At 40.3% G+C, this 25,713-nt stretch overlaps 1 protein-coding gene across 4 annotated transcripts in view; it reads right to left on the bottom strand.

Annotated features, from left to right (window-relative positions):
- Positions 1-25,713, bottom strand: part of samd12 (sterile alpha motif domain containing 12) — a 95,899-nt gene that overhangs the window by 45,299 nt on the left and 24,887 nt on the right. For 2 of the 4 annotated variants that reach the window (XM_044170617.1, XM_044170616.1), the window contains exons 3-5: positions 24,078-24,207; positions 12,939-13,079; positions 10,139-10,278 (exon numbers count right to left, since the gene is read on the bottom strand). In XM_044170617.1, the coding sequence (XP_044026552.1) occupies positions 10,154-10,278; positions 12,939-13,079; positions 24,078-24,207 (396 nt within the window). In that variant the 3' untranslated portion in view covers positions 10,139-10,153. Of the gene's footprint in view, positions 1-10,138; positions 10,279-12,938; positions 13,080-24,077; positions 24,208-25,713 lie in introns of those variants that run through there. The other 2 variants (XM_044170620.1, XM_044170618.1) reach the window with 1 other exon arrangement.

Here is a 25,713-nt window from a genome sequence, read left to right as displayed (position 1 = left end):
CATTATCTTATTATCTCAAGGAAAGTACTAGGGAAAAGTGACATATTAACACATTATGGTGTCTGCTCTGATAATGCACATTAACTGATAAGTTAACAGTCGCCCTGGCAATGAACAGCAAGCAAAACAACTTCTTGAGTACCATTTTTATCTTCTCCATTACACGTACGTACAGTAAGTCTGGAGCCAGTGCTCAGGCATGTTTATGGGATAATGGCTAGTCTCAGAGTACAGTAAGTGTCCTATGGCTATTGATCCAGGTTGGTAAGATCATGAGCGAATGCTGGGAATCTGAAGGCGTGTGCTCAGGAGTCTCGTCTGTCCATGCCGTCTGGGCTCCTGGATGTCCGGAGGTGGTCTGGGAGGCTGGAGACGGCAGCAGACTGAGTGGAACCAGCCGTGCTGCCAGGCGACCGATACAATGACTTTTTAATGGCTTCTCATTTCACTATAAACTAATGAATGTGGGTCTGCACAGTGAAACCTTACCCGCCGCTTCTGGTTTAAAAAGGCATACAAGAGCAAACTACTGAGCGTTTTGGGTTTCATCGACCAGTGGGGTCGTTTTTGTTACATAGAGTTCATGTTGTGATTTCACACCAACATACCATCTACAGAGTTCAGTTCTGCAAGATGCATGAACTTCATTAAGTTTACATGACTGACGGGATCCAGACTCTGCCGAGACTTGCCCTTTGTGGCGCAAGATCACATCTATACAAATAGTATATTGACAGCTAAGCACTCTGCAAATCTCCCTTTATAGCAGTCACATTATAGGGCACAAGTTACAGGATTGCCACAAACCCAACTGGACAGGACTCTCCGGAGACTCTGGCAAAAGAGCACACACATTTCATGTGATGTCAGGGGACCTGTCAAAGCAATCTGTTTTCCTCCGCCATGAGTCAGAGGCCAGAACATTGAATGTACGTACACACTCACTCACTCACTCTCTCACACACACACACACACACACACACACACACACACACACACGACTAGAGTGCTGGTACTGTGCCTCGAGCCTTCAACCTGTGCACCTTCTTCCTCGGCCTCTCTGTTTTTCTTTCTTGATTAGCTCTCTTTATTTCTTTCCATTTTCTCTTCTTCTTCCGTTCCCTCACATCGTTTTGAATTCTTGCGGTGCCCTCTTTCCTTCAGCTTCATTAAGAGATCTGCACATGTTGTTCATACTCGGCTGCATCCTGCTCTAGTGTCCTTGAGAGTCAGAGTCGGAGATAAGAGTGGGTTTGTTGTATTCATGCATCCCCTGCTTCTCCCTGGGTAAAGCTAGATGAAATGTGCTTCGCCTAACCTTGACGTTGCGCAACTCTCTCTCTGCTCTTTTTCCTGCAGAAAAAAAGAAAATGGCCGACTGGCAGTCCAGTGTGAAGCATTTGGAGTGAGGCTAAAGTCTGTAATTGGGGGCCGTGAGCAGGGAGTCTTCACTGCATGTCAAGGAGAATTATAGCTTGAGGTTATAAAAAAAGTATTTTTTGGAGAAGGGGGATTCTTTTCAATATGCCGCATAAATTATGCTCATTTTCCTTCCGTTCTTTCTCCCTCCCTTCTTATTTCAAAATACAACTAGACTCCATTTACTGATTGAATGAATGCCATACCAGCTATGGGGTGTCTGCTCTACCTTCATTACCGAGACCAGTTTCAATTCATGCCTTAATGAAAGGAGCCTTTGCTTTCACAACAGGGGATACAATTACGCTCTGTATTTCATAACATTATTACCATCTGAGGTGTGTAGCTATATTGTGGATGTCTGCATTTAGGCTTTGAGACCCTCAGAGAGCCACAGCGTTAATGAGCAAGGTTAGTGCACACTGTGTTGTCTGAGCAGCAAAGCCATTTGCTCCTAAATGACATTTCCTTTGTGAGTATGAGCCCATATTAGCTCCTAATGTGGGGTGTCACCCAAGGCATCCACATTGTATTCATATTCAAAGAAGAGTAAAAATGAAACTGTGGGAGACTTTATTATGTGCGATATTACCATACACCTTATATATCTATATGGATAAGGAAAAAAAAACATTATTCATTTTGCCAGACACAGGTATTCACTTTGTCTTCACCTTAATCACATCTTTCAGGCACTGAGCCATAGATGGAGTCTCCGAGGGAGGAATCTTGCTGACAGGAAATTATGAAAAGAATTAATTTGACCTTCGCTCGCAGCAAGAAAAAGAGAGGGAGAGGGAGAAAGAGAGGAGACAGAGGGGAGGGTGGATAGATGGAGTCAAGGCAGGTTTAAGGAGGAAGTGTCTCCACAGAGGGCAGGATCCTGAGGAGAGAACTCGGATAATGAGAGCTCGCAGCTCCCCACACACTGGAGCTAGACATCTGATTCACTGCAAAGCCAAAAGGAAGGACAGTAGTCACCCTGAGGTCCTTAAGTCTTCAGAGCGAATGGTTTCAATAAAGACTTTGGAGTAAAGATACTCTATTCACTTATGATGGCCAACAGGACACACTTTTGCTAGGTGTTGTATGTTGACACTGCCTGGTCAAAGGGACTGAATTCTGATTTTTTTGTTCAATTGAGCAACAGATCAGATGCAGTGTGTATTATGAAAGTTTCAACACTATAACCCTGTCAGACTCACTGTGAGGGTGTCTCGCTACATATCAATAGCTCTGGTCCTTACCAGCAAAATGAGCTATCATTCTTGATTGTAACACCGCCTTATGTGTTGTTATGGTAGTCCAAGCAATGTGTGCAAAGTTTGGCTTCATTCTTCTTAATGGGGGAAAAGGCTGGTTCACTGATTGCATAATTGCCTCTGTTATTTATGATGCCTTTGTAAAGGATTTACATTATAGGTTTTGACCCTTGACCTCTATGAAGTCAGAAATGTTAGTGACATGGTTTGACTGTAGTAAAACTTGAGTAAAAGTTACTCTATGTAAAGGTTTGTTATTGAACTGGTCAGAGGTGCAACAGACTTGAAAGTTTTAACCTTTTCACTCTTGTTTTTAAGCAACACAGCTGGGCAACCAAAAGAAAAAATTAAGAACTGGCACCATAGTGATGTTGGATATCTGCAAAGTAAATAGTTTTCTATACATTAACTAATTATAGTTTGAGTATAGTTTGGGAGAAAAAAAGCTAAAGGACCTAAAGGATCTTTTAGCAGACATGGTGATATAGTTCAACAAATCCTCACAGGGTGCCTTGCTACTTCTGGGCCAAGCTAACAATGTTCTCTCTTCAAGCCTGTTAAAAGTTATTGATTTGACTGCTTGTTATTCCACAATCACCAGACTGTAAAATGAAGTGTTAATCTACTAGCTGGGGAAAACATGAAACCCCCAAGTGTGCAATTCTTGCCTTTATTTGTGCTTTGCTCAGCAAAGTTTCTCTAGTCACTCAAGATCTTCATGTCAGCAAACTTTACATGTTGAACTAGTTAAAAACCATGAAAAAAAGACAGAGGAGGACATCCTGTTCAGTGAAGCTCTCTGACTGAAGAGATTTCCTTTATGAAGCCACGAAGCGGAGAGAGATAATTCATTAAGGTGCCTCGAGCAAAGGAACCAAGGTCTACTAAAGCATAACAGGAAAGCTTCCTTTATTTACTGCCCCGAGGCCACAAAAGCTGTTTTGAACTTTTTCACCCTGGGACCTGAATAAGAAATCTAGACTATTGTGTCTGAGATTCAGGCTTAGAAAAGTGGTTGCTGCTCTTGTTATCAGGAAGCATATTTTACTCACAAACAACACCTACACTATGTCCAAAAAACTAGGTACTCAAACAAGACTAAGAAGGATTTACGCATTTACTTAATTTTTGAATGTCTGCTTTCATATTGTCTGGGATTGGTTGGTGACAACACTGCAAACATTTACATGAAAAGCACCTCTTTACAAAGTACCCAGAAAATCATGGATTAAAGCAAACTAACTTCTCAACTTATAACAAATGTTATAATTCTGGTGGACAATAACAACAGGCACAAATGTACAGAGTGAAGCAAAGTGTAAGCGTAAAGCATCTATGTCTAATTTCTTTCAAAGTTGTCTTCTCTTTTAAATGAGACTCTGTTACAGTAAATGAAGCATAAATAGCGAGCCTGTGTCTACATTCACAGATTAGCACTATGCACTCGGAAAACCACTTTCATAGAACTCTGTCAGCTGTGTAATTCAAGTTTCTTTTAAGAGTGATGATTTCACAAGCCAGTAATAGCATATTTACTGGAATAGGGCTGTTATTGAAAACTCTGAAATGGTTATAAGCATGAAATTGAATATAGAAGAAGACTAAAATGAGATTTTTTTGAGGAGGGGAGAAACGCGCTGGTTTAACGGCTTCCAATCTTTGTATTAGCGTTAATTCAGAGAGATTCAGTGCAGTCACTAGAGGCTTTTACACACAACTATTTGAACGGTTAAATGCCATTATCAAGAAAACAACCCAATTAATCATAACATTCTCATTCCCACTCTTCCATTGTCTCAGAGTTTGACTTTTTAAGCTGTTACAGGGGTTAATATGAAGCCATAACTCACTTTAATTCACCAGAAGAGACACAGATGCTTCTGTTTAACATCCTGCCCTCTACATTTTGTCTCAGGTGCAGAACGATCTGTGTTTGTTTCTATGGATACACATATTAAGGCTAAATATAAACTGTACAATGAGCATGTCTGTCTCAAACGCAGACATTTACAAGAAAAAACACTGACTTGACTAGACAGTAGGTGTTGGGCCAACTAAACCTATATTATGTTTTAAATCACCTCATAAAACTAAGTTTTATTGGTTTTCTTCTATGTATTGACCTTTTATTAAATGTCCTTCCTTTTCATATTTAATGTGTTTGTTTATATGTTGACATTTTATAAAAGCATTTTTCTGTTGATTTTATCTTGCGTTTTCATTTCCCCCCTTTCGAAGCACAGCTGTTCTTGGCAAGAGCTCTTTAATAAAAAAATCTCACTATTAACTGTCAAAAACAGCAGTGATGCATTAAGATTTTCCATACTGTTTTAAAATGAAAACTGTACTTCTCACATTTTAACTTCAGCTGAAGGAGGACATGCTACTTCCTTGATGAGTTGAGGAGATTTGACAACTTTTAGTTGTCAGTTTGATATACGAATGGTAATCAACTACAAATACAAGGCTATTTTTTGTATTTCCTCGGAAATTGGAAAGTTAAGGATGGAAAGACACATTTCACCACTGTAGAGAACAAATTTAGACTTTATTTAGATTTTATTTTCATTTTATGTCATTATGCCGTTATTTGAGTTGCTGCTAAACTTTGCAAAAGTTTTATGACATGGCAAAGCAAAGTCATATTTTTTTATTTCAGTTTTGACTGTTTGCTTGATACATTTATGAAGCTCATTCACTATGTGCTATTGCTATGTCAAGATACTATGTGCAATTAATGTTAACAGCACTATTTATGTAACGTGCAATTTGTGTCCAAATTTGTAATTGATTTATATAATCATATACAGTGTCATCCTTAAAGTGCTTGTTGGTTGCTTGTCCAGAAAGTGACAATTTGACAAGAACGCAAGATTCGAACTACTTCATCAAGTTCTTTTTTCATTCTTCACACAGCTACAGTACTTCTGTCACTTTTTGTTTGTACTAACAAGCCCCCTGTTTGTTAGTAGTAGTAGTGAGGGGAATGGTGGAACTTAGTACCCTTGCTTTGCACCCTGCACTGACTCCGCACTGAAAGTGCCACTATCAGGCTGTCCACTCAACACTCTGAGGCTGTTGTTGATTGGGTATTTGGAGTGCCTCAGTTGTAAGCAATAAGTGATGAACCTCCACTCTCCGCCGTCCGCATGAGACTGAGAGAGAGAGAGAGACACATGTACACCAAAAAAATAAAAAGGTAAGATATTCGCTTGTTTTATTGACTTCAAGAAAGCTTTCGACTCTATTTGGCATGATCTGTTTAAATCAATGCATTTGGAAAATAGATATGCTGTAAAAAAAGAGGTGTTCGTCAGGGCTGCAACTTAAACCCGACTTTATTTAATGTGTATATAAATTAACTTGCTGTACAGTTGGATCAGTGTGCGCCTGGCCTCTCCCTCCTAGATAGAGAGGTGAAGTCTCTGCTTTACGCCGATGGCCTTTTTCTACTGTCTCGTACTGAACAAGGACTACAACAACAGCTGGACAGAGTGGAAAAGTACTGTTAGAACTGGGCCCTGGCAGTAAATATAATGAAAATTAATGCCATGCTTTTTCAAAAATGCCCCAGATGCCAGGAGAACAAATACCAGTTTACCACTAATAATCATATCATTGAACATAGTATGAGTTATACCTACCTTGGTATAACCATAACAGCATCAGGGAGTTTCAACACGGCAGTGAATGCACTAAAAGAAAAAGCTTGAAGAGCTCTAAATGCAATTAAGAGAACATTTTATAATTTTCAAATTCAGCTTAAAATATTTGATAGTGTCATCCAGCCCATTGCGCTATATGGTAGTGAAGTATGGGGTCCACTCAGTCATCATAGCTATACCCATCAGGACAAACATCCAACAGAATCGTTACATGCAGAACTCTGCAGATACATTTTACACGTACACAGAAAAACACCAATAAATGCATGTAGAGCAGAATTAGACAGATACCCACTGATCATTAACATTCAAAAGAGAGCGCTCACATTTTTAAAAAAATCACCTTAAATCCAGCCCCCTAGACAACCTCCATTCCAAAGCCCTCCAAACCCAAGAGTTGAGCCCAGAAAAGAGTCCCCTATGTCAGCTGGTACTGAGACTAACTGCCCCCCGACACACTCTGACCAGTCTCACAACAGCACTGCTTTACAAACACCAATCAGAGTAAAACAAATTATAACACAATGTAATGAAACCTGTTTGGATCATTGGAAAGAAGAAACTAAAAGCCAAAGTAGATCTGAATGTTATCTGGCTCTAAAACAAGATGAAGAATTGGCAGAATATCTCTCTGCTGTCAGAGATAGAAAGCAGAGGCAGATCCTAACCAAGCACAGGCTCAGTGACCACAAACTGGCAATCGAAAAAGGAAGAAACAAAAAATCCTGGGAACCAAAGGAAAACAGAATATGTGGTCACTGTTCGACGGGTGAGGGTGAGACAGAGAAGCACTTCCTCCTACAATATACATCATTCAATGAAATAAGGAATGTTTACTTTAACAAGTTCAACTCTGTAATCTCAAATTTCAAAGAGCTAAATGACCTCTCAAAATTAAAAATACTCATAGGAGAAGGAGACAGGGCAGATCTTGCTGCCCAATATATATCAACATGCCACAACCTGAGGGACAGTGAATGACACACACACACACACACACACACACACACACACACACACACACACACACACTGCAGTGTTAACTTTTCACTTTTTGTATTTGTATTTTAACTGCAAGTCTACAATGTATTATTATTATCCTATGTTACTTATCTGTAGATATTTAATATCACAATTCTTCTGTTTATGTATGTTTTTATTTTACACATGCTTTGGCAATGTTAACATCTGTTTCCCATGCCAATAAAGCCCAGCTGAATTGAAACTTGAATTGAATTGAGAGAGAAAAGGGGGTGGGGGTGGGGGGTGGGGGGGAAATCTAATTATTTCCCTCCCATGGCCTAGCAAGCCTTAAAGGTTAATCACTGTCCGTCTAGCTAATTTTGTCTGGGTACACTGCAGTAATTACAACACCTCTCTCTCTCTCACCCTTTTCTCTATTGTTTACCTTGCTCGCTCCAGTGCTCTCTTCTGCATCCTCTCTCTAGATAGTGGATGTCTCTCATGCTCTATTATTTTTGCCTTTCTATATAGATGGTGCACCTCTCTCTCTGCTCTTCTCTCTCTAAAATAGACCTGGGGCCTTTACCCTTTTTTTTTTTTAGGCATTTATTCGACAGCAACACTATAGATAGACAGGAAAGACGGGGGAGAGAGAGGGGATGACATGCAGCAAAGGGCATGGGTCGGAAGTGAACCGGTGCCACCGCGGTAATAATACATGGTATCTGCTCTACATGGTGAGCCACCAGAGCGCCCCCTGGGGCCTTTACCTGGACTGCAGTAAGCACCAGGCCTTTAATACTACAGTTTTTATAAGTGTATTTTTTAATCATATTTTTAAGACATCTCCCTGTTTTCCAATTTCCTGCCATTTTAATTAGCTGTTGATGCTTTTGGCTGTTAGTTTACCTAACCTAATAATCAGGCTGAACAGCCACTTTTTCTTTATTCATTCAGCCTGACATTGTGTTCATGTTAGCTGTTTTCTTGTTGGAAGGGTTGGGCCATTTTGTTTTGTTTTGCCCTAACCAATCAGCAGCGAGTGACGTATCCTTCCAGCCAGCGTCACTTAAAGCAGTTAATTTTCTGTAAGTCGAGTTACAACAACCTGTACAGCTGTGTCAATGTCATCTATGCTTGTTTCCTTTTATGTGGTCATTTCTTTGTTGCTGTTTTTTTATGGATGTAGCTAGGTGGCTACCCAGCTATGAGTCTTGATAAATTTAGGATAATCTACATTTCCACAACACAAATTCCATCAGTTCAACAGCATAGTCTTATCATATTCACCACTTTGCTGCCCTAAGTTTCTCTTTTTAATAGAGATACGGCTCTAACTCACCAATTAATTCCAGTTGCTTATACTTTGCCATTTTGTTTGCGATCAGTGTTAAGCTACTGTCAATAAAACTAAACCCTTCCTGCCCAGATATTTCACATTTAAAGCCTTCCAGCGGCTCAAATGGAATAAAAGCCTGGTAGCCTTTTAATGTGAAACATCTGCAGGGAAGTGCTGCGTTTAATTGATGATAGCTTAACAGCAATTGAAAAACAGCAAAGTGGGGGAAAAGATAATGAATACATTTTGTCAAAAAAAACTCAGCAGCATATTGGTGAGTTTGGCAATGTGTTACATTGATGGATGCTTCTCATTTGGCCTTTGTTAATCCAGCTAATATTTGAAACTCAGGCATTATTTGAATCCCAGATTTTATTTGAGGATTTGCAGTATATATAGATATTTCCACATATAAACATAAGCTCTCCCTTTTCTCTATGTTCTCACCGCCTCTCTCTTGCCTTTTCTTTCTCATCCTACCTTCTTGTCACCTACTGTCTTCCTCTCTCCCCACTCTTCTCACCATTCCTCCCCCTTCTTTCTTGCTCTTCATCATCTCATCACCACTCCCTGCCACCTTCTCATTTAATTTTTCTCTCTCTTTCTCTCTGGCTTGGCTTCTTACTGGCTACAGCTGTATTTCCCTCTAGCAACAGCTCGAGGAAGTGTGCCTTGGGCCTAGAAATACTCCATCTTCTCCTCCTTCCAATTTCTCCCTCCATGCCAAAAGCATCTCCAGAAGCGACAGCTTAGGATACTTATAATACTTCTGTTACCTTCTCCTCCTTTTCTCACTGGTCCACTTCCTCACCATTCCATTCCATTTAGTGATATAGCTGGTAAATACAAGAAACTCCAAACAATGGTTATGATAAAGCAAAAAACAACCACCGATGTCAAATAAAAATTGTTTAGAAAACTATCAATTTAGGCTGATTATTCCTTACAAAACCCTCCTCACTTACTGTATACCAATTTGTTATTACTTCCTGTGATGATTCTTACAAGTTTATACTCATAATTCATGTCATGCAAATTCATGTCATGCAAAACAACAACCAATATTCTCAAATAAAAACAAAACATTCCTCCTCCTCTACATCATCTCTCTTCCATTTCCACATTTCCTATATCCACCAAATTTCAGTCTTTCCTGTCCTTCTGTCCTTTCTCCCGGAGGTCCAGATAGGCTCTACTAACAGGCTGCTTCCTGCTGAGGCCAGCAGCCTGTCGCTGCTGAGGGTGGTGGGCTGTCGCTTCTGATATCATCAATAAAGAGGAGAGGAGAGGAGAAGAAGAGCAGCAAAGATGAGACAGAAAGCACGAGGAGGAAAGGGATGGCAGGCTGAGAGTAGCCGTTAGCAAAGTGTCATCACTCAGCTAAACTCTCTCCCTTGCACTCTCTCTTTTCCATTTGCAAGGGGACCAAAACAGTGGTGGGGGATTGAAGCTGCTTTATTACACTGCAAATGTTTTCCAAGAATTTCGTGGAGTGACAAACATCCCTAGAATTTGTGTCTCGGCCCCTGCGGCAAAGCCCTGTTTGAGAGTCTATGGGCAGACAGGTGCTGATGGAAGCGGTGGAAGTGCTGCTGGTAGCGGTGATGGAGGAGTGCAGCTGCTAGAATTGCTGAGGAAGAGACAAAGGAAGCTGAGAATCACAGGATAAGGGAGAAAGCGAGGAGAAGATGGAAAACAACAGCGCCTGGCTGTTGTTATGAAACATGCTACAGAGGATGCATTGTGCAAAGTGAGAAGTGAATTGTGTAGAAAGTGAAGAAATGAGGTTAAAGTGACAAACTGCAGGGTGCCACAGTGTGCATATAGGAAAAGATGATAAAGGAAGGATGATGGTGGTCTCTTTTGTAACAGAAAATATATATGTGTTACAATGAAATGCAAATTCTGTAAATTATATACAGCAAAGTTAATAGTGGAAAGGCGAATGTTGCTGGAGCCTACTACATGTGTCTTTGGTGAAATGAGTATATTGTACCTTGTGTGAATATACAGCATGTTCAATTTTCGATTATTATGGTTTGGATTTATACTTACTGACAATGGTGGAAAGTAACTATACATTTACTCAAGTACTGCACTTAAGTTCAGTTTTGAGGTACTTTTAACCATTTTATGCTACTTTATACTTCTACTCCGCTACATTTTAGAGGGAAATATTGTTGTATTGTCAGTTTCTAAAATATGATGCATCGTTACAAATTAAGAAACCCAACAGTATTAAGAAGCAGTTAAAATTAGCTCCACCACGACCAAGTACAACATTAAAATAATGCTTACGTGTTAATGCATTAATAATAATGATCCAATAATATAACACTGAGAGGGGCCATTCTGCATAATAAGTAAAGGATCTGAATACTTCTTACCCCACTGCTTACTGTACTTTACTGTAATGAACGCATTTATTTATTTTTATCTTAAATTGGAAATTATATATTTTTAGATTATAGTCATATTATTTGGTATAGCTGTCATTATGGGTTAGAATTATTTGACAAATTCTTTATATTCTAGAATTCTTGCATTCTAATTGTATTTGTTATATTATACTTGTTATAATGGGCTTCTAATAAAATATTATTGAGCTACCAATATCAACAAATCTTCTATAAAGCCCTCTTTATTTCTCTGTTGAATATTTCCCAAGTATAACAGTTAGGATAATTACCGATTACTGTCACAACTGTGAACTGTGTCTTGAGGAAGCTGACCTGAGTGAATTATGAAGATTTTTCTGGAAGATCGCTTTTGTTACTGGACAGACTTGTTAATGTAAGAGACGTTTCAACAGTTAATCAGTAATACTTTCTAAGCTCATTTTTTGCAGGAAGGTCATTTCTTACGAATGCATTCTGAATTCATTCGCTACAGTATTTCAGTGCAGATATTTCTCCCAAATTTGATAAATTTGATATCTGCTTACAATTAAACTGACTGGGTTTCCTTTTTTGAGTATTAATACTCTCAAAGCATGGCTTGCAAAATTATGAAGGTATTTGTTCTTCAATCAGCATGCCAGCCCAACACTGATAATCCTCGTGCTTGCGTTGGAGTGAAATAGCACCTACACATATTGTTTAGATGAGTGTCTTGCTACAGTCTCTACAGTTATCCTGAAATGTGATGTCAAACAGCTTTACAGATTAACCACAGCTCAAGTTATCACTTAAAGTATAACTATAAAGTTGTCAATCTTAAAAGGTGCCCTGTGAAGTTTTTGACCACTAGTAGCGCTATGGAGCAATGTTTTGCATGAGGACACGCACACATTTGCATGCATGTAACATGATCCACAGTGCTGGTGTCACTGATATGCCAAGAATTGTTGCAATGAGCCAACAAGGCAAGGATGAAGAAGATACATGGATGTAAATAATGTAGGTTTAAGGTGTAAACCTCAAAAACAGAGTGACAGTAATTGCAAAAATTACTTTGTTTGTTTACAAAATACTCCATAGGCTACCTTTAAAGCAGCAGTCACACCACAAAATGACATTCACTCGTTCAAGTGAAATAGGTGGGGCTGGAGGCTTATTGACATAAGCCCCCTTTACACAGCCTGTTCAAGACGGGATTGTTGCGCTGTTATTCCACCTCGCTGTTCTGTATAAAAAGGTACGAACAGAAAATGAGGGGCATTGTTGTTCTGCCTTTGAGCCGGCAGAGGAGGTAGTAACAGAGCCGAATCTGGCAGGACGGGACACACACGTGTGCGTAGTGAGTGTGTGGTTGAGCAAGAGAGAATGTGGCAGAAAGTGAGAGCAGGTGCGGTGCAGAGGAAAAGGCCAAGACCAAAGTAAAGCTCCCGTGTGTTGTTTCCCAACTGTTGAGTTTCACTGCGAAACTTCAGCGTTTAAAATCCTGGTGAGTCCAGGCCTTAAAGCTGTCTGTGATCACTTTACACCAAAAGAAAATGTGTGCATGACTCTTGTAGTTGCATAATCATTTTTGATTCATCACTTCCTGCCAGCTTTAAAACATGCAGTGATTGCCATGACTACAGATGGCATGCACATAAATGCTGCACAGTAAAAGATTTGAATATTTATCAGAATGTGAGATGTTGGTCTCCTTGTGAATAATTTTTACCCGGGAGAGATACAGATACAGTATGTGCTCTAAAAACCTGTAGTGTTTTCAAGCTTGTATGTGTAAATTATCTGCTGAAGGAGCTAAATAGTATGGTGAAATACAGTGTGTACAGTGTGTTTTATATATTTTATAGTGGACTGAGTTTCAAATGGTGAAAATGGTTGCTGAAAAGTCTACCTTGTGTGAGAAGTTGAAGGGTCCTGACTTCCTCCCGGACACGAAGCTGCAGGACCTGCTGCAGGATGTGCTGCCTCTGGCCTTCCTGCATGATACCCATTCTTTCCAGCTTTCTGTCTGTCAGTCTCATCAGAGCCCGCCCTAAACAGAAAAAATAAAATAAGGTTAAGTGCCAGAAGGAGCGGGAAGCCAGGGGGAATGCAATATGCACAGCTGGAGACACTCTAAAAGGCTACAGATAAAGCATTTATGTCAGTGCAAGAACAGAGTGAGGAAACACACACAAACAAATATGGTCAGAAGATTACAGCCACACATATCATGCATTGTATGTTGATAAGAGAGAGCTTTCCAAGGTTGCAACACTGTTTCTGACATGAAAACAAATAGTTTTTAAGAGCCTTTGCCTATTATGTAAATGTCAATTAGTCTGAAATTTGCTATTAAGCCCAGCACAACTCAATGTGAGGCATATTCTTCTAAAACACAGCACATGTTCTGCATAAATATCAGTACTGTATATCCCTTGAGCAAGAATCCCTCACAGCTCCTTCCTTAATTGCAAATCCTTGTATAAAATGCATAATTTAATGATCCAATCAGTTTCTATGAGGGGGATTTGGGCTGCTGGTAAAATGCAAGTAGAGTATAGTGTAATTATTAACGCTTGTTATGAGTGACTCTGTAACATGTGGGGTGGTAAGCAGATAGGATGATAATTTAGGGTAATTACTAGGCATTAGGTTGGACCCCAAGACCTCCCTTTGCTCTTTTGCCCTGATGAGTGCCTGGGCAAGAAACTGGCTCTGATTGGTTGACAGCCGGGGGAAAGATCAGTCCTGATAGGCTCATGGAAGTTAGTCTGTAACATTCTTCTCCCTTGTCTTATTTCTCCTCTTTTCGTCCCCTCTATTTCTGTTTATGGTCATATCATTTAAGTTAACAAATGTGAAGCTTCATTCATTACTGATGCAAGATTCAATGTCGCTTTTTAAAAAAAACAAGAGAGAGACAGGCAGACTATATTAAAATATTTTTGACTTGTTTGGACGATCTATTGTAGTAATGCCAAGCACCTCACTACCACTTTGCTACCACAGCACAGAAGGGAGTAGTTGGGAAAGCTAAGTACCCTTAAGTGTTAGTGGTATAACGTTAGCTGCCTTAACAAAAGAAGTCCTTTGCTTGCCGCTACAGCCAGATGGGGGTAAAATGCCAAACATAGTTAAGATGCTTCATCGCAAAATGGCGCTGAAAGTACCCATTATATAAACACTGGGGAGCTAAGTAGAGTCATAAGGGCTCATAAGTGAGAGGAGCATATTAAATGGGAAGATGGAAAGACAAAGATTAGTGAGGTGGAAAGACAAAGCAGACTGATGAATCAAAGGTGGGGCAGAGGGCGGAAAGTCGGGGAGAAGAGGGAGACGTACAAATTGACAGAAGAAAACTGATGTACACATAAAACATGCTGTTATGAGTCTATAAATATTGACCAACCATCACTCTGCACCTCATCCAAAGATAGATCAGCATGGCAACAGAGGTTTTTCACTTTTTCTCTGCTTCAGTAATGTCTATCTTAGTGGCAGATACAAGAGATACAACACAGCTCTCTGAACAGGAGATTAACAGATGGTTCACACAGCATCTTTACTAATCTTTGTATTGCCCCCCCCCCAAAAAAAAGCTTGGAGAGAGTTTTTCCTTTAACAGTTATGTTTTGTTGACATTGCTTGACTTCCTCATTGTTTGTGTAAAAATAATAATTATAATAATTGCAAAATCAAATCATGGGAAGATAGTGCTATGTGAAAAGTACCACTTTCATGCCTGTAGGTTAAATATGAAGCTAATTCCAACAACCAGCTATCTTAGTTTAGCATAAAGACTGTAAACAATGGGAAACAGCTAGGCTGGTTCTGTCCAAAACTAACAAAATCCGCCTACCAGCACACCTAAAGTTCACTAATTAACCAGGACCTGTTGCCAGGCAACCAGCGGAGACTCCAGGAAGTTAATAGTACCAGCCAAGAAATAGTCTGGGTGCATAATCCCACTTGAACACTAAACAAACAAGACATAACATGTTAATTAATGACCTTTAGAGGTGCTGCGAGGCAGATTTTGTTACCTATGGACAGAACCAGGCTAGCTGTTTCCCCCTCTTTCCAATGTTTATATCAATCTTCTTCTCAGTTTACTCTTGGCAAATGTTTTACAGCTGGGGTCTCTGAGACCTCAAACAAAAGAATGTCCTCACTTAAAAATCTAAATTTATAAGCAATTCTCTTAAAATTAGTTAAAGTCATGAAGTAGAGATGTGAGTGTGACTGTTAAATTTGTTTTTTGAGCTATTAAAGAGAGCCTGGACCTCCAGGACCCCAAACAGAACCTTTGGGCTAATGAAACTTTCCATTTGGAATTGGTCATTAAAAGCATTAGCATGAATGTTTAAATAACTAAATACATTTTCCTGTGGATGTTTTAATACATCAGGCCTGATATCCACTAACAGCTTAAAACAAGATGTGCATTAATGTGGGCAGGTGGAGTACTGCGGATGCCTGGAATATGAGAAGCTCGCCGACGACTATGAACAAACTGCCAGTTCTCGGCAGTGGGTGCCAACGTGGCACTGCTTCCGGTCGGTGAAGCAGTATCAGCAGGGTGGAACAACATTTGAAAAGAGTCCAAGCTTTCACTCTCTTGCCCTGCAGTTCTGAGCCATTGGCTTCGACAATCCCACCAAGCCTCAGCTGGGAATTTTTCAAACCACAATTAATACACTGAGCAGTGTAGCATGGCTGTGAGGAAAGGAGGATGACGAGGACAGAAGAGGAAATTGGTCAAGAGGAAATAAATGAGGTAAGAGAGGGAGGAATGCTTGAAGAAACGTTGAATTTCTGGAAAAAAGTGAATCTGGTGTAAAAGGCATCACAATGCCAAATAGACCACGACTGGGCTGTGTAGTGGTGCAAACAAAATATAATTTCAGCTTGGTGTTGTGCTGCATAATTAATTCCATAGTAATTAATTGGTAGTAATTGACCCAAAACGTATATTTTACACACTCACTGTGACACTGTTGTGACACTGTTGTCCATTCCTCGCTTAACAGCAGGGAAGTTAAGGCAGGCATCTAGTTTTGAGCACGCTTATAATCACTGCACTGTCTTTGAAGGCAAGGAAGATGCTTTTTTACTCCATCTGTGGTCCTGTCACTACAGCTTCTTTTATGAGCATTGACTGGATTCAAATTTCACTTCTGACACCAGACTGAATCTCTTCTCTTGTCTTCCCTTCCCTTCAATGTCTCCTCTCTCCCACTATTTCAATTGAAATGCTTAGCATGTTTTGAGCAAATAGCTTTTTATTTTTCAAATAAAAAGCTAAATAAAATGTGACACGTTATCATCAACAACCTATATGCAAATAGTTCAAGAATACATAACAAGATTACATAATTATCTTGCTGCCACCATCATTAAAGGGGAGCCTGTGACTGCAGTATAAATATAACAGATTTTATTTATAAAAAGGCAAACCAACGATATTTAAGGAAGCTTATAAGTTTCAGGGTTGACAAGTCTCTGTTGAAGCTTTACTCTCTTCTACTGTACTCTATTTTTAACTGAGCACCAGTAACTCTGAAACATTATGGTATTTAATTGCTGCTAAGATGATATTTGTTTTTAAATTAATTAATTCACAGCCTCCGATCAATGTATACCTTGTAGTGTTTCTAATCAGGAACTATGGTGATAAAGAGGGGGTGAGGTGGACCAAGGGCCTCCGTCTGGACTCAAACTGGGGATATTGGAATTATATACACTCCTGAAAACCTTGCTCTTTTAATTCTTTATTTTGGGGGCTTCCTGGTGGAGTGGTGGCTTGTGTAACTGAGTGGCTGCATGCTTTTCTACAGTAGAAGAAGCAGATACCTCAGTGTCGAGGTGTATTAGGAAAATCTGTTTCCATCAGCCTTTATCGCACCTTCTCTTTTTCAATATGTCACCTTCTCTGTCTCAGGAAACCGTAAAAACTTTTGACTTATTGATTTAAAAAAAAAAATGTATGTACAACTTGAAAATTTGCATAAAACAAGTGGGTGGAAAAGCACTGTCCTACCTACAAACCAAGATAAATACCTGTCTATCTGCTTTCTGAACATACAAAAATACTGTACCTAGCCACCCTTCTTTCTTTTCGCAAGCCTTCCCAACTTCCCTCGTCCTCTCCTATCTCACTGCTTCTCTACTGTCACTTACTTATTCAGATAGCTTCCTGACTACCATACTTTTCTGCCCCCCTTGAATGAGGTAAATTGTTTCTTGGCCTCTTTCTATATAACAAGGTTCCAAACTCCCAGGAAGATGAGCTGCTACTGCTTTCACTGAAAATTTCTCTCCTTCAACTACTTCCTTGATGATGCCAGTTACCTGTAGCACATCTCTCTGATTCATATCCAAGAGTCTGTAGTTTATTGGACAAGAGCTATATTGAAGCTATACTAAAAATGTATGACCAGCTGTATTGTACTGAATGTATTTTTACACAAAAAAACAAATATGGGCACACATGTATACACACACACACACACTTTACAAAAACACACTGATGCGAGTACACACACAAACACATTGTCCCTGGGAATTAGATTAATGAGAGGTGGGCAAGCAGCAGTGTTGGGCTGAAGCAGATTAATCTACAGCTATAGCCTGGCATGTCAACCACGGCTTTGATGAATGGGAGCTTACTGTGCATCTGTACACACACACACACACACACACACACACACACACCCACCCATCACATATAAAAGCATGTGCAAACTGGGAAATATTTGCCAAATGTTCACATATACACAAACAGACACTGATCCTGCAGGAGTCCACTTCATTTTGCACATGGAGCTAAAATGCCACACTAATTATAGCTGTGTGTGGGGCAGCCATGGATAAGGACAGGAGCACAAAGGCAGCCAGCTTAACTTAAAAAATAAAAAAATCACACTTTTCAGCTCTGACATGTTTTGGCAGCTGTGCTGAAAGCTAGGCGATCAAGAATGTATTCTATGACTACTTCTCCTCAGGTAAATCTTCCACACCAGTCACACATATTTCTCAAATCTCGCGCGCAGCTGTGTGCCCATATGGGTGTCCTTTGGGGATGAATGTCACTGAGCTGCATCTGGAGAACTGCACTCCAAACCTACACTACACTCTGTCAAGCACAGAATAACAAGTGACACGAGTGTTGAGCGCTGGGTAGTAAGTATACTTCTTGCTGCCATATGCAATAGGAACCCCCTTAAGAATAAAAGTGGTATAACAGCTTTGGATTCAGCTAGCTGATGACAACAAAACACAGGCTGTAGCAGCACTGGGCAGATTCATCACTGGTATTCACTGTGATATGGCGCATCTTGAAGTCCTTAAAGTAAATGGTGACTGATTGTCTCAGCCACAGAGTTGCTTGTAGCCCTGCAGCTAAAAGGCGACTACAGCCACTAAGCACCTGTGATCCAATGCTAATGCTATTCCTGACTGTAGGAGAGGAGGCCAGTTATGATCCTAGAGAGAACAGGGTTCAGTCTAAGTAATGAAATTAGTGTAGCCAGGCAGAGAGGGAGAGAGAGACACACAAATGCACACCCACACACAGATAATAAGCCGCTTCAATCCTCCACTTGTCACAGCAGCAGTAGCCTCATGCTGATTTCACCACTATTGAGCTATTTCAGTTTGCTGATCATTATACCGCACCTCTGTCGGTTAGCCACAGCTAACAACCTGTAGACAGCTCACTGGAACTTTAATGCTGTGGAATCGGTATAAATGACTGAAATCACTGTAAGGTTTACTGTGGAGCTAACTAGCTGTCCTGAGTTAAACAGACCACTCTGAATTTCTGTGGTCATTATGGAAAGACCACTTGCTGTGATTTTAGAGAGCTAACATCATGTCATAGGTGAAGGAGATCATCGCTTGTTGTGCGCCAAAGACTTTCTGATGACTCGGGTTGGGATTGGAGCAAACTCCCGTGATCCTGTCATGCAAGCCTTGAACTGTTCACTGTCAGCTGACACATAACATAACCCTCACTAGTGAAATAATAAGTATGGCTGGGATATTATTCAATATTATCTATCAACTTTCAGCAGAATGATATTGGGATGCTATGATCATATCATGTTATCGCTAAAAACTGCTGTTCTCCAGTGTCTTTGATTGGTGGGTTTCTCTAATGCACTTGTATTTCCTTTATTGAATTTGGGGCATCTCGTTACTGCACTGTGACTGCATTATAACTGTATTGCTGGTCTTTTATCTATATCTCATTTTATTCAATTTTAATTAATTTTATTTTCCTTTTTATTGTGGAAAATGTTGTCCTAATGCATTTTTTTTCCTCATGTAAAGCACTTTAAATTGCTTCCAAGTTTGAAAGGTGCTATACGAATTAAGTTGCCTTGCCTTACATATTTCCAAGAAAGTTTTAATTGAAAACTAACAAAATTAGTAATTAAGTTTTTGTTTGTACATATCTGAAGACTCATGTAATAGATAACAGTTGAACACAATTTATTACTATGAACATCAGTTTGATATGATTTGATACATTTGCCATATCATGATATATATAGTATCAGAACATATCCTTATTAAAGGAAGTATGGTACTTCCATAAAACTGAAGGACTTGCAAAAGACTAATTTTTTTGATTAAAATCAATTCTAAGATTACTGTGATTGAGACTGTAATCACATGACGTTATAGTGGTAATGAGAGGGGTTGTCTTTGAGTAAATCTCTAATTTTCTTGCTATGGTCATTACAACAGGCTCACTGGGGACATGAGCTGTAATGACTTAAATATCAGGAGTCTATTTTTCTCTTTTTTGCCAGGTCAAGGCTTTTCTTCTGTCTTTATGTGACTACAAACAGTAAAACAGTTGGGGAAAAAACGGGAAAAACAAAGAGAAGAAAATAGTATTATAGTATCTGTATAATAAGCCGAACTATACATTCTTTATGTAACTGTTCTACTGCATGTCATTCACAGTCTCTGAAGATTAATTTCCAAACTCTCCATATGGAAAAGCAAGGATGGCATTTTCAAAACAATTGGCAGAACAGTAATTAATTTTATATTACACATTGCTTTATAATCATCTTGCCCATGGCATCATTAACCACAATTCCTTCTGTCTGTAGATCAAATTGTCCCCCAAACAGCTCATCAGCAGCGAGCTGTTCGAATTTCCCTTTTGGAAATTACACAAAGCAATGGCCACCAGTGGAGTGGTTTTGTGGCTCGCGAGTTGATATGCAGCCATGTTTGTGCTTTTGACTCGTTTACTATATGCCTGTTCCTCTATTACACAGCAGCACTTTTATGACAGCAATCTGTGGTGCCTTCAGAATTCATTGTCTCATCACTCAAGTGCTGTTTAGGCAAATATACATTTTGTACCCAGTGTGAGACCTTCCAGTGGACGAGGAGATCACGGCCGGAGCTACACGGGCTGCTGTTATTTTCAAAGTGGAGAGTTGGGTCCGCCAACTGGAGGGGGTTGAACACAGACCTTTAGAAAGAACTGAAGTGGTATGGTGCGAGCTGCTGGATACAAGCTGCCCTTCATTAAACCACTAATATTACAGGCTATTAATTATTCAGAGTAAGGCCTTATGACACCATACAATGGATATTATGAGGCTGGTTATTCATTTATCTGAGTATTCTTGTGTGAGGAAAAACAGTCTAATAGTCGATAGATGGTAGTAATAGTATTCTCTGCATGCTCAGGTCCCAATTCACACTGCACTGCTGTCTCTGTTTTTATCAAACATACAGAATTTTCAAATAAAATTTTGTGTCTATTTCAGTCTGGGTGTTTAATATATCTATGTGTCCAGGGACCATAATCTGTCCGTGGCTGAGGCCTTTTTCAAGTTACAAATAGCAGCTATTTATTGATGTTATTTCATAAGAATAAATATTTAAAGTTGTTACTTTGGCATTAATTTATTACACTCAATCAACAATGTATCTATTAATAATGTACAGTTTGTTAATGCCAAGAACTAGCGCTTTAAATGTGAGCGGACACACTCATTTTAACCCATTCAGAAGTTTCTAAACCCGCTCCTCTACAGCTGCATCTGATTCTGTCTTTGTATGCTTTTAGAAAGCTTTTGAATTTCCACAATGTGATGTAATGGTCTTCTCTGACAGAAAATATAACTTAAAAGTGACTCACCTTTTTTCCCTTTTCCACCCTCTTGCTTTTGATTACCTATGTCATCCCACCTTTGCGCCGATTACATCTAAGGTATCGGAAATTGTGTGTTTAACTAATTTATCTTGCCAAGCTATTCTCTCATCAAAAGAGCTTCGTCCTTGTAATTACAACGGATTAGGGACTAATATCTAATTATGCCTTAATATGCTTTAATGCATTTTTAATGGCAGCTGGGTGTTAAAGTCAAATTTGGCGCTGTCTCTGTTGGGGGTGGGAGGTGAAGATTGAGGGAGGGAAAGGGTTTCTTGGCAGCAGAGGCTGGAGGGAGGATGGGAAACATTGATTTCTTTGGCTGAGGTTACAGGAGCCTAGCAGGGAGGCAGCTGCTGCATACTGAAGTCATTCGACGTTAAAAATGTTGCACCAGCCCTGATACGCAGTAAAATGCATTTCCCTCGCCACTGTTTTATGTCAAAAGGAGGGAGGACACAAATGCCTGTTTGAATTATGATCTGGAATAGAGACCGTTTATTGATTTGCTACTTTATGAAGGGATGACTACATTGCCAAGACAAGTGAGATTGAGTACCACTGGCAGGCGAAAAGAGGGTTGAGTATTTGGTTATGGATGAATTGGACAGAAAATACAGTAAAGACACGCTATGGACTGGAGAATCCAATGTTCTGAAAACCAAAAATCAGGCCTATTCATGCAGATACACACACACACACACACACACACACTCCCAATTTTCAAGGGTCAGAGCTAGTGTATGACAAGCACACTGAACAAACAGATATTCTCAGATGCACGCCTGCATGCACTTATAAATGTATTCATACTCGCTGTTTGTTTGTCTATGCATGATTGTTTTCCACAACAATATTCCATTCATCATTTGTTTCCCCCTTGTTTATTCTAATAGGGTGTAGGAACAGAAAAATATCTGCATAATATTTCAAAGATTGATTGGGATGCAAATTGCCTTGTGAGCCCAATTGGTGTGGCTTGGCCTGTTTTAATTGGGTTCTGTTAATTAATGCTCGATGTGAGGACAAACTGAATTACTTGCAGGTTTTGCGCATGTCATTATCTCCTAATTGTGCCAGTAGAAAAAAACGTGTGTGTGTGTGTGTGCACTGTATGTGCATGAGTGTGCATGCATATTTGGTTAACCCTTTCTTCTCTTGCATGATCCTGTAAAAATCATTGCACCTTAATCACAAACAAGGGTCATTAAGTTAATAAAACATTTGAAAGTTATGTTGTATTGTTTTAATTACTGAAAGACTAATAAGAGAAAATATTATTTATTTACAGGCTATAACTGAATGCATTAGGCTTGTCAGGAACACTCAGGTGTTTAATCTTAAAGTTAGATTAATTTTCCTTAATTAGATATGGACCTCATGAGAAATTCCTACCAAATGAATGACTGGATGACTGCACTTAACATGATTTCTCTTTTATGTACAACACTGCACAGATGTGATAAGAGGAGTGTTTTCAATGGTAGCCTCTGTATGTCTTTTTCGTGTATGTGCTTTGTATTCAGTCTAAATTATTACTGCGAATCATTTATTTTGCACGCAAGACCCGAATTAATAAACTGTAAAAAAAACCCAAAAACAAATCTGGGGCTGCCCCGGTAGCTCACCTGGTAGAGCGTGTACCATGTATCAAGGCTGAGTCTTTACCACAGCGACCCGGGTTTGAATCTGGCCTGGTCCCTTTGCTGCATGTCATCCCCTCTCTCTCCCCTGCCTTTCCTGTCTCTCTCTACTGTGACTATCTAATAAAGCAGAAATGCCATACCTTGAATGAAAAGAAAACAAAATGCATTTTTCAAAAATACTTCCACTTGAAGATGGATCCAAAATATAACAGTGGCCCAGCAAGCATGCAATGAACTGTGGGTTATCTCTTGGACCTCTTTGCTGCTGATGAGATACATGTGTAACTTGAACTGCAAAGCAGCAATATTCATATTTTCAGACCATTAAACAGAGGATGCTACATCTCAAAACCCTCCTTGCAAACATACAACAGTCAAAATGCCTCAAAGGGTAAAACGGGAGCGTGAATCATTACGCCACTCATCATGACCGCTGAGTGGTTTATCCTGCCAGCCAGTCACTGAGTCGAGGAGGTCCTCGACAGCAACAAATAAACATATTAATGTGATCAGTCGTGCTCTGAGAGGTAGAGTGCATGGCAATTAACGGTCGTCTGTTACTATGCGGACCGGAGTGTCGTTAGCGCCGGGTGACCTTGAGGAGCCTCGTTAGGGAAATGATTGACGTGACAACTGTTGTCAGTGGTAACGCTGACAGTGGGAAGGAAGGGATGGACAGACGGGTAGGCCGGGTGGCAGAGCTGCAGGTGGCAGACAGTGGGTGCAGAGAGCACCTGGGATGTTATGAATGAGATCTGGCTTCATCAAGATAAGAAATGACACAGACAGCAGAATTCTAAGAAAGAGATCAGCTGTGTTGCTCCAAGTTTTCACTGTAAACTTGATCTGAAAACATTGTTTAGTCTACAGAAATGGAATGCTTCAGTTGTGATTGTATTTCTGTGTTCAAAGTTGAAAGATGTTTCACGAATATGAATGTGACTAGACAAATGCTTGACAAAGCAAATTACTGCACCTGGTAAATAAAGTGATTCTGACCCACACTTTGCGCAATCATTGTGGATTGGATTGCCCTAACCCTAACAATGTAAATGCAAGCATCATCCACTAATCACCTCGCAACAGCTATGGCAGAAATCCAGTTTTTTTGATTGCTTGAAAAAAAAAACAACAGTTTAACTGAAGAATAAATGGATGCTGGGATCCATCTACCATGACAGCCACTGTACAGGTCAGTGCAAGTGCGACGTTGTACCTGTTATGTCATGCTGTTTGAAGGAGTCGCTGTAGATCTGGTGCTGATTGGGACAATGTTTCTTCAGCCATTTGCACACGTCCTGTTGGGTCCACAGGGCCACTGGCTTGGACAGCTTCACATATCCTGGCTGAGACAAACCAAAATTTTTAATTCAGCATCATTTCATAAACTACAGGACCACTTGTGGTCAAAAACTCCAGTAATGTAGTTGTAACCATTGTGGACAGAGAGTGAAGCTTTCATCCAACTGCACAAAAGTATGACATTTAATATAGGTTACATTAGAATGCATGTCATAGTACACACATATGCACACATTTGTATTGCACTGTACTCTGGTTGCAAGATACCTTTCTAGTTTAAATACTTAGGCAGCGCAGTAGCCTGCCAAAGGATCGCTCTTGAAAGTGCTGGCAATGCTTTTGATTTTGATTGAGGGGCTACTAAAATTACAAACAGAGAGAGGTGATTAAAATTTCACATCCACTCCCCTCCACTTCAGCCTGCTCTCTGGCTGCCATATGGTGTGGCATAGCAATGGAGCCCCTCTCTTCTCCACCCAGAGAAAGCAGAATAACAGGTACTGGCAGCACTTCCTCCACTTTGCCCTCACGCTCCTTCCCCAATCTCTCATCTCTTCCCCCGTATTCAATCTCGCTCGGTCCCTGTCAGATCTATCACACTGTCTTTCTCACTTCCTCTCCCCACATACTGTAGCTCTCATCTTTCCCATCTCCCCCTCTCTCACCTGTTTCTTATTATATGGTACTACCTTACTCTCTCTATGTCTACTGCTCCTTCCTACTCACTCTATATCTAGCCTCCTGGAGAGAAAGAGAGACATGCTGGTTTTGGTATGTGGTCTATATCTCTCGCAGGGAGGCAAAGTCACAGCCAGCCAAAGCAAGCAGGTAGGCAGGTAGGCGAAGCCACCGGTCTTAATGCGATGGCTTGGCAGCCTGTGTGGATAGATGCTGAATCTGCAGGGAAGGGAGGGACACAGTATCGCAGGAAGACACCACATTAACCATTAAACACAGTTCAACTCAATGCTAATTAACCCTGACTAGGAGCCTGAGGCAACAAAAGAGAAAGGAAGGCCTGGATGGCGAAAGAGTGAGGGACAGAGTGCAAGGAAGAGGGAGAGGAGTGTGTGTGTTGAAAGCATGTGAGAAAGGAGAACAGAACTAGCAGGAGAGAAAGGAGAGGAGGCTGGGAGTGTGGAGGGTGGCTGGACTGACAGATGAGGCAGAGGAATAAAGAGGGAGAGCAGAAAAAAAAGCTAGTGCTCCAGAGTGGACTCTGCAGAATTTGACACAGGAGACTTTCTCATTTTCCATGAACCCATTTGTGAGTCAATGGCCATCTGTGTTTTACATTCTGCTTAGCCCATTGCTGCGTTCCCGGGGCTGGTACAATAGGTGAGCTGGTGCCTTCCTGCCTGCCAGCCAGCCAACAGAGCCAAAGGGCGGAGAGAAAACAGCAGAGAGAAGAAAACAGAAGTACAATCATGCTCAAAGAGCTGTGTTCAAGAGACTCCAGGCCAATTAGAGATTTGAGTGACAGCACAGGGGTGAGAGGAGAAGCCTGCTTTATTTCTAACTGCAATACATCTGGGAACAGGCACACACAC

The sequence above is a fragment of the Siniperca chuatsi genome, linkage group LG17 (genome assembly GCF_020085105.1).
Source record: "Siniperca chuatsi isolate FFG_IHB_CAS linkage group LG17, ASM2008510v1, whole genome shotgun sequence".
NCBI lineage: Eukaryota > Metazoa > Chordata > Actinopteri > Centrarchiformes > Sinipercidae > Siniperca > Siniperca chuatsi.
Note: the sequence above shows the minus strand (reverse complement) of the source record. Positions and strands in the feature narration are given on the sequence as shown.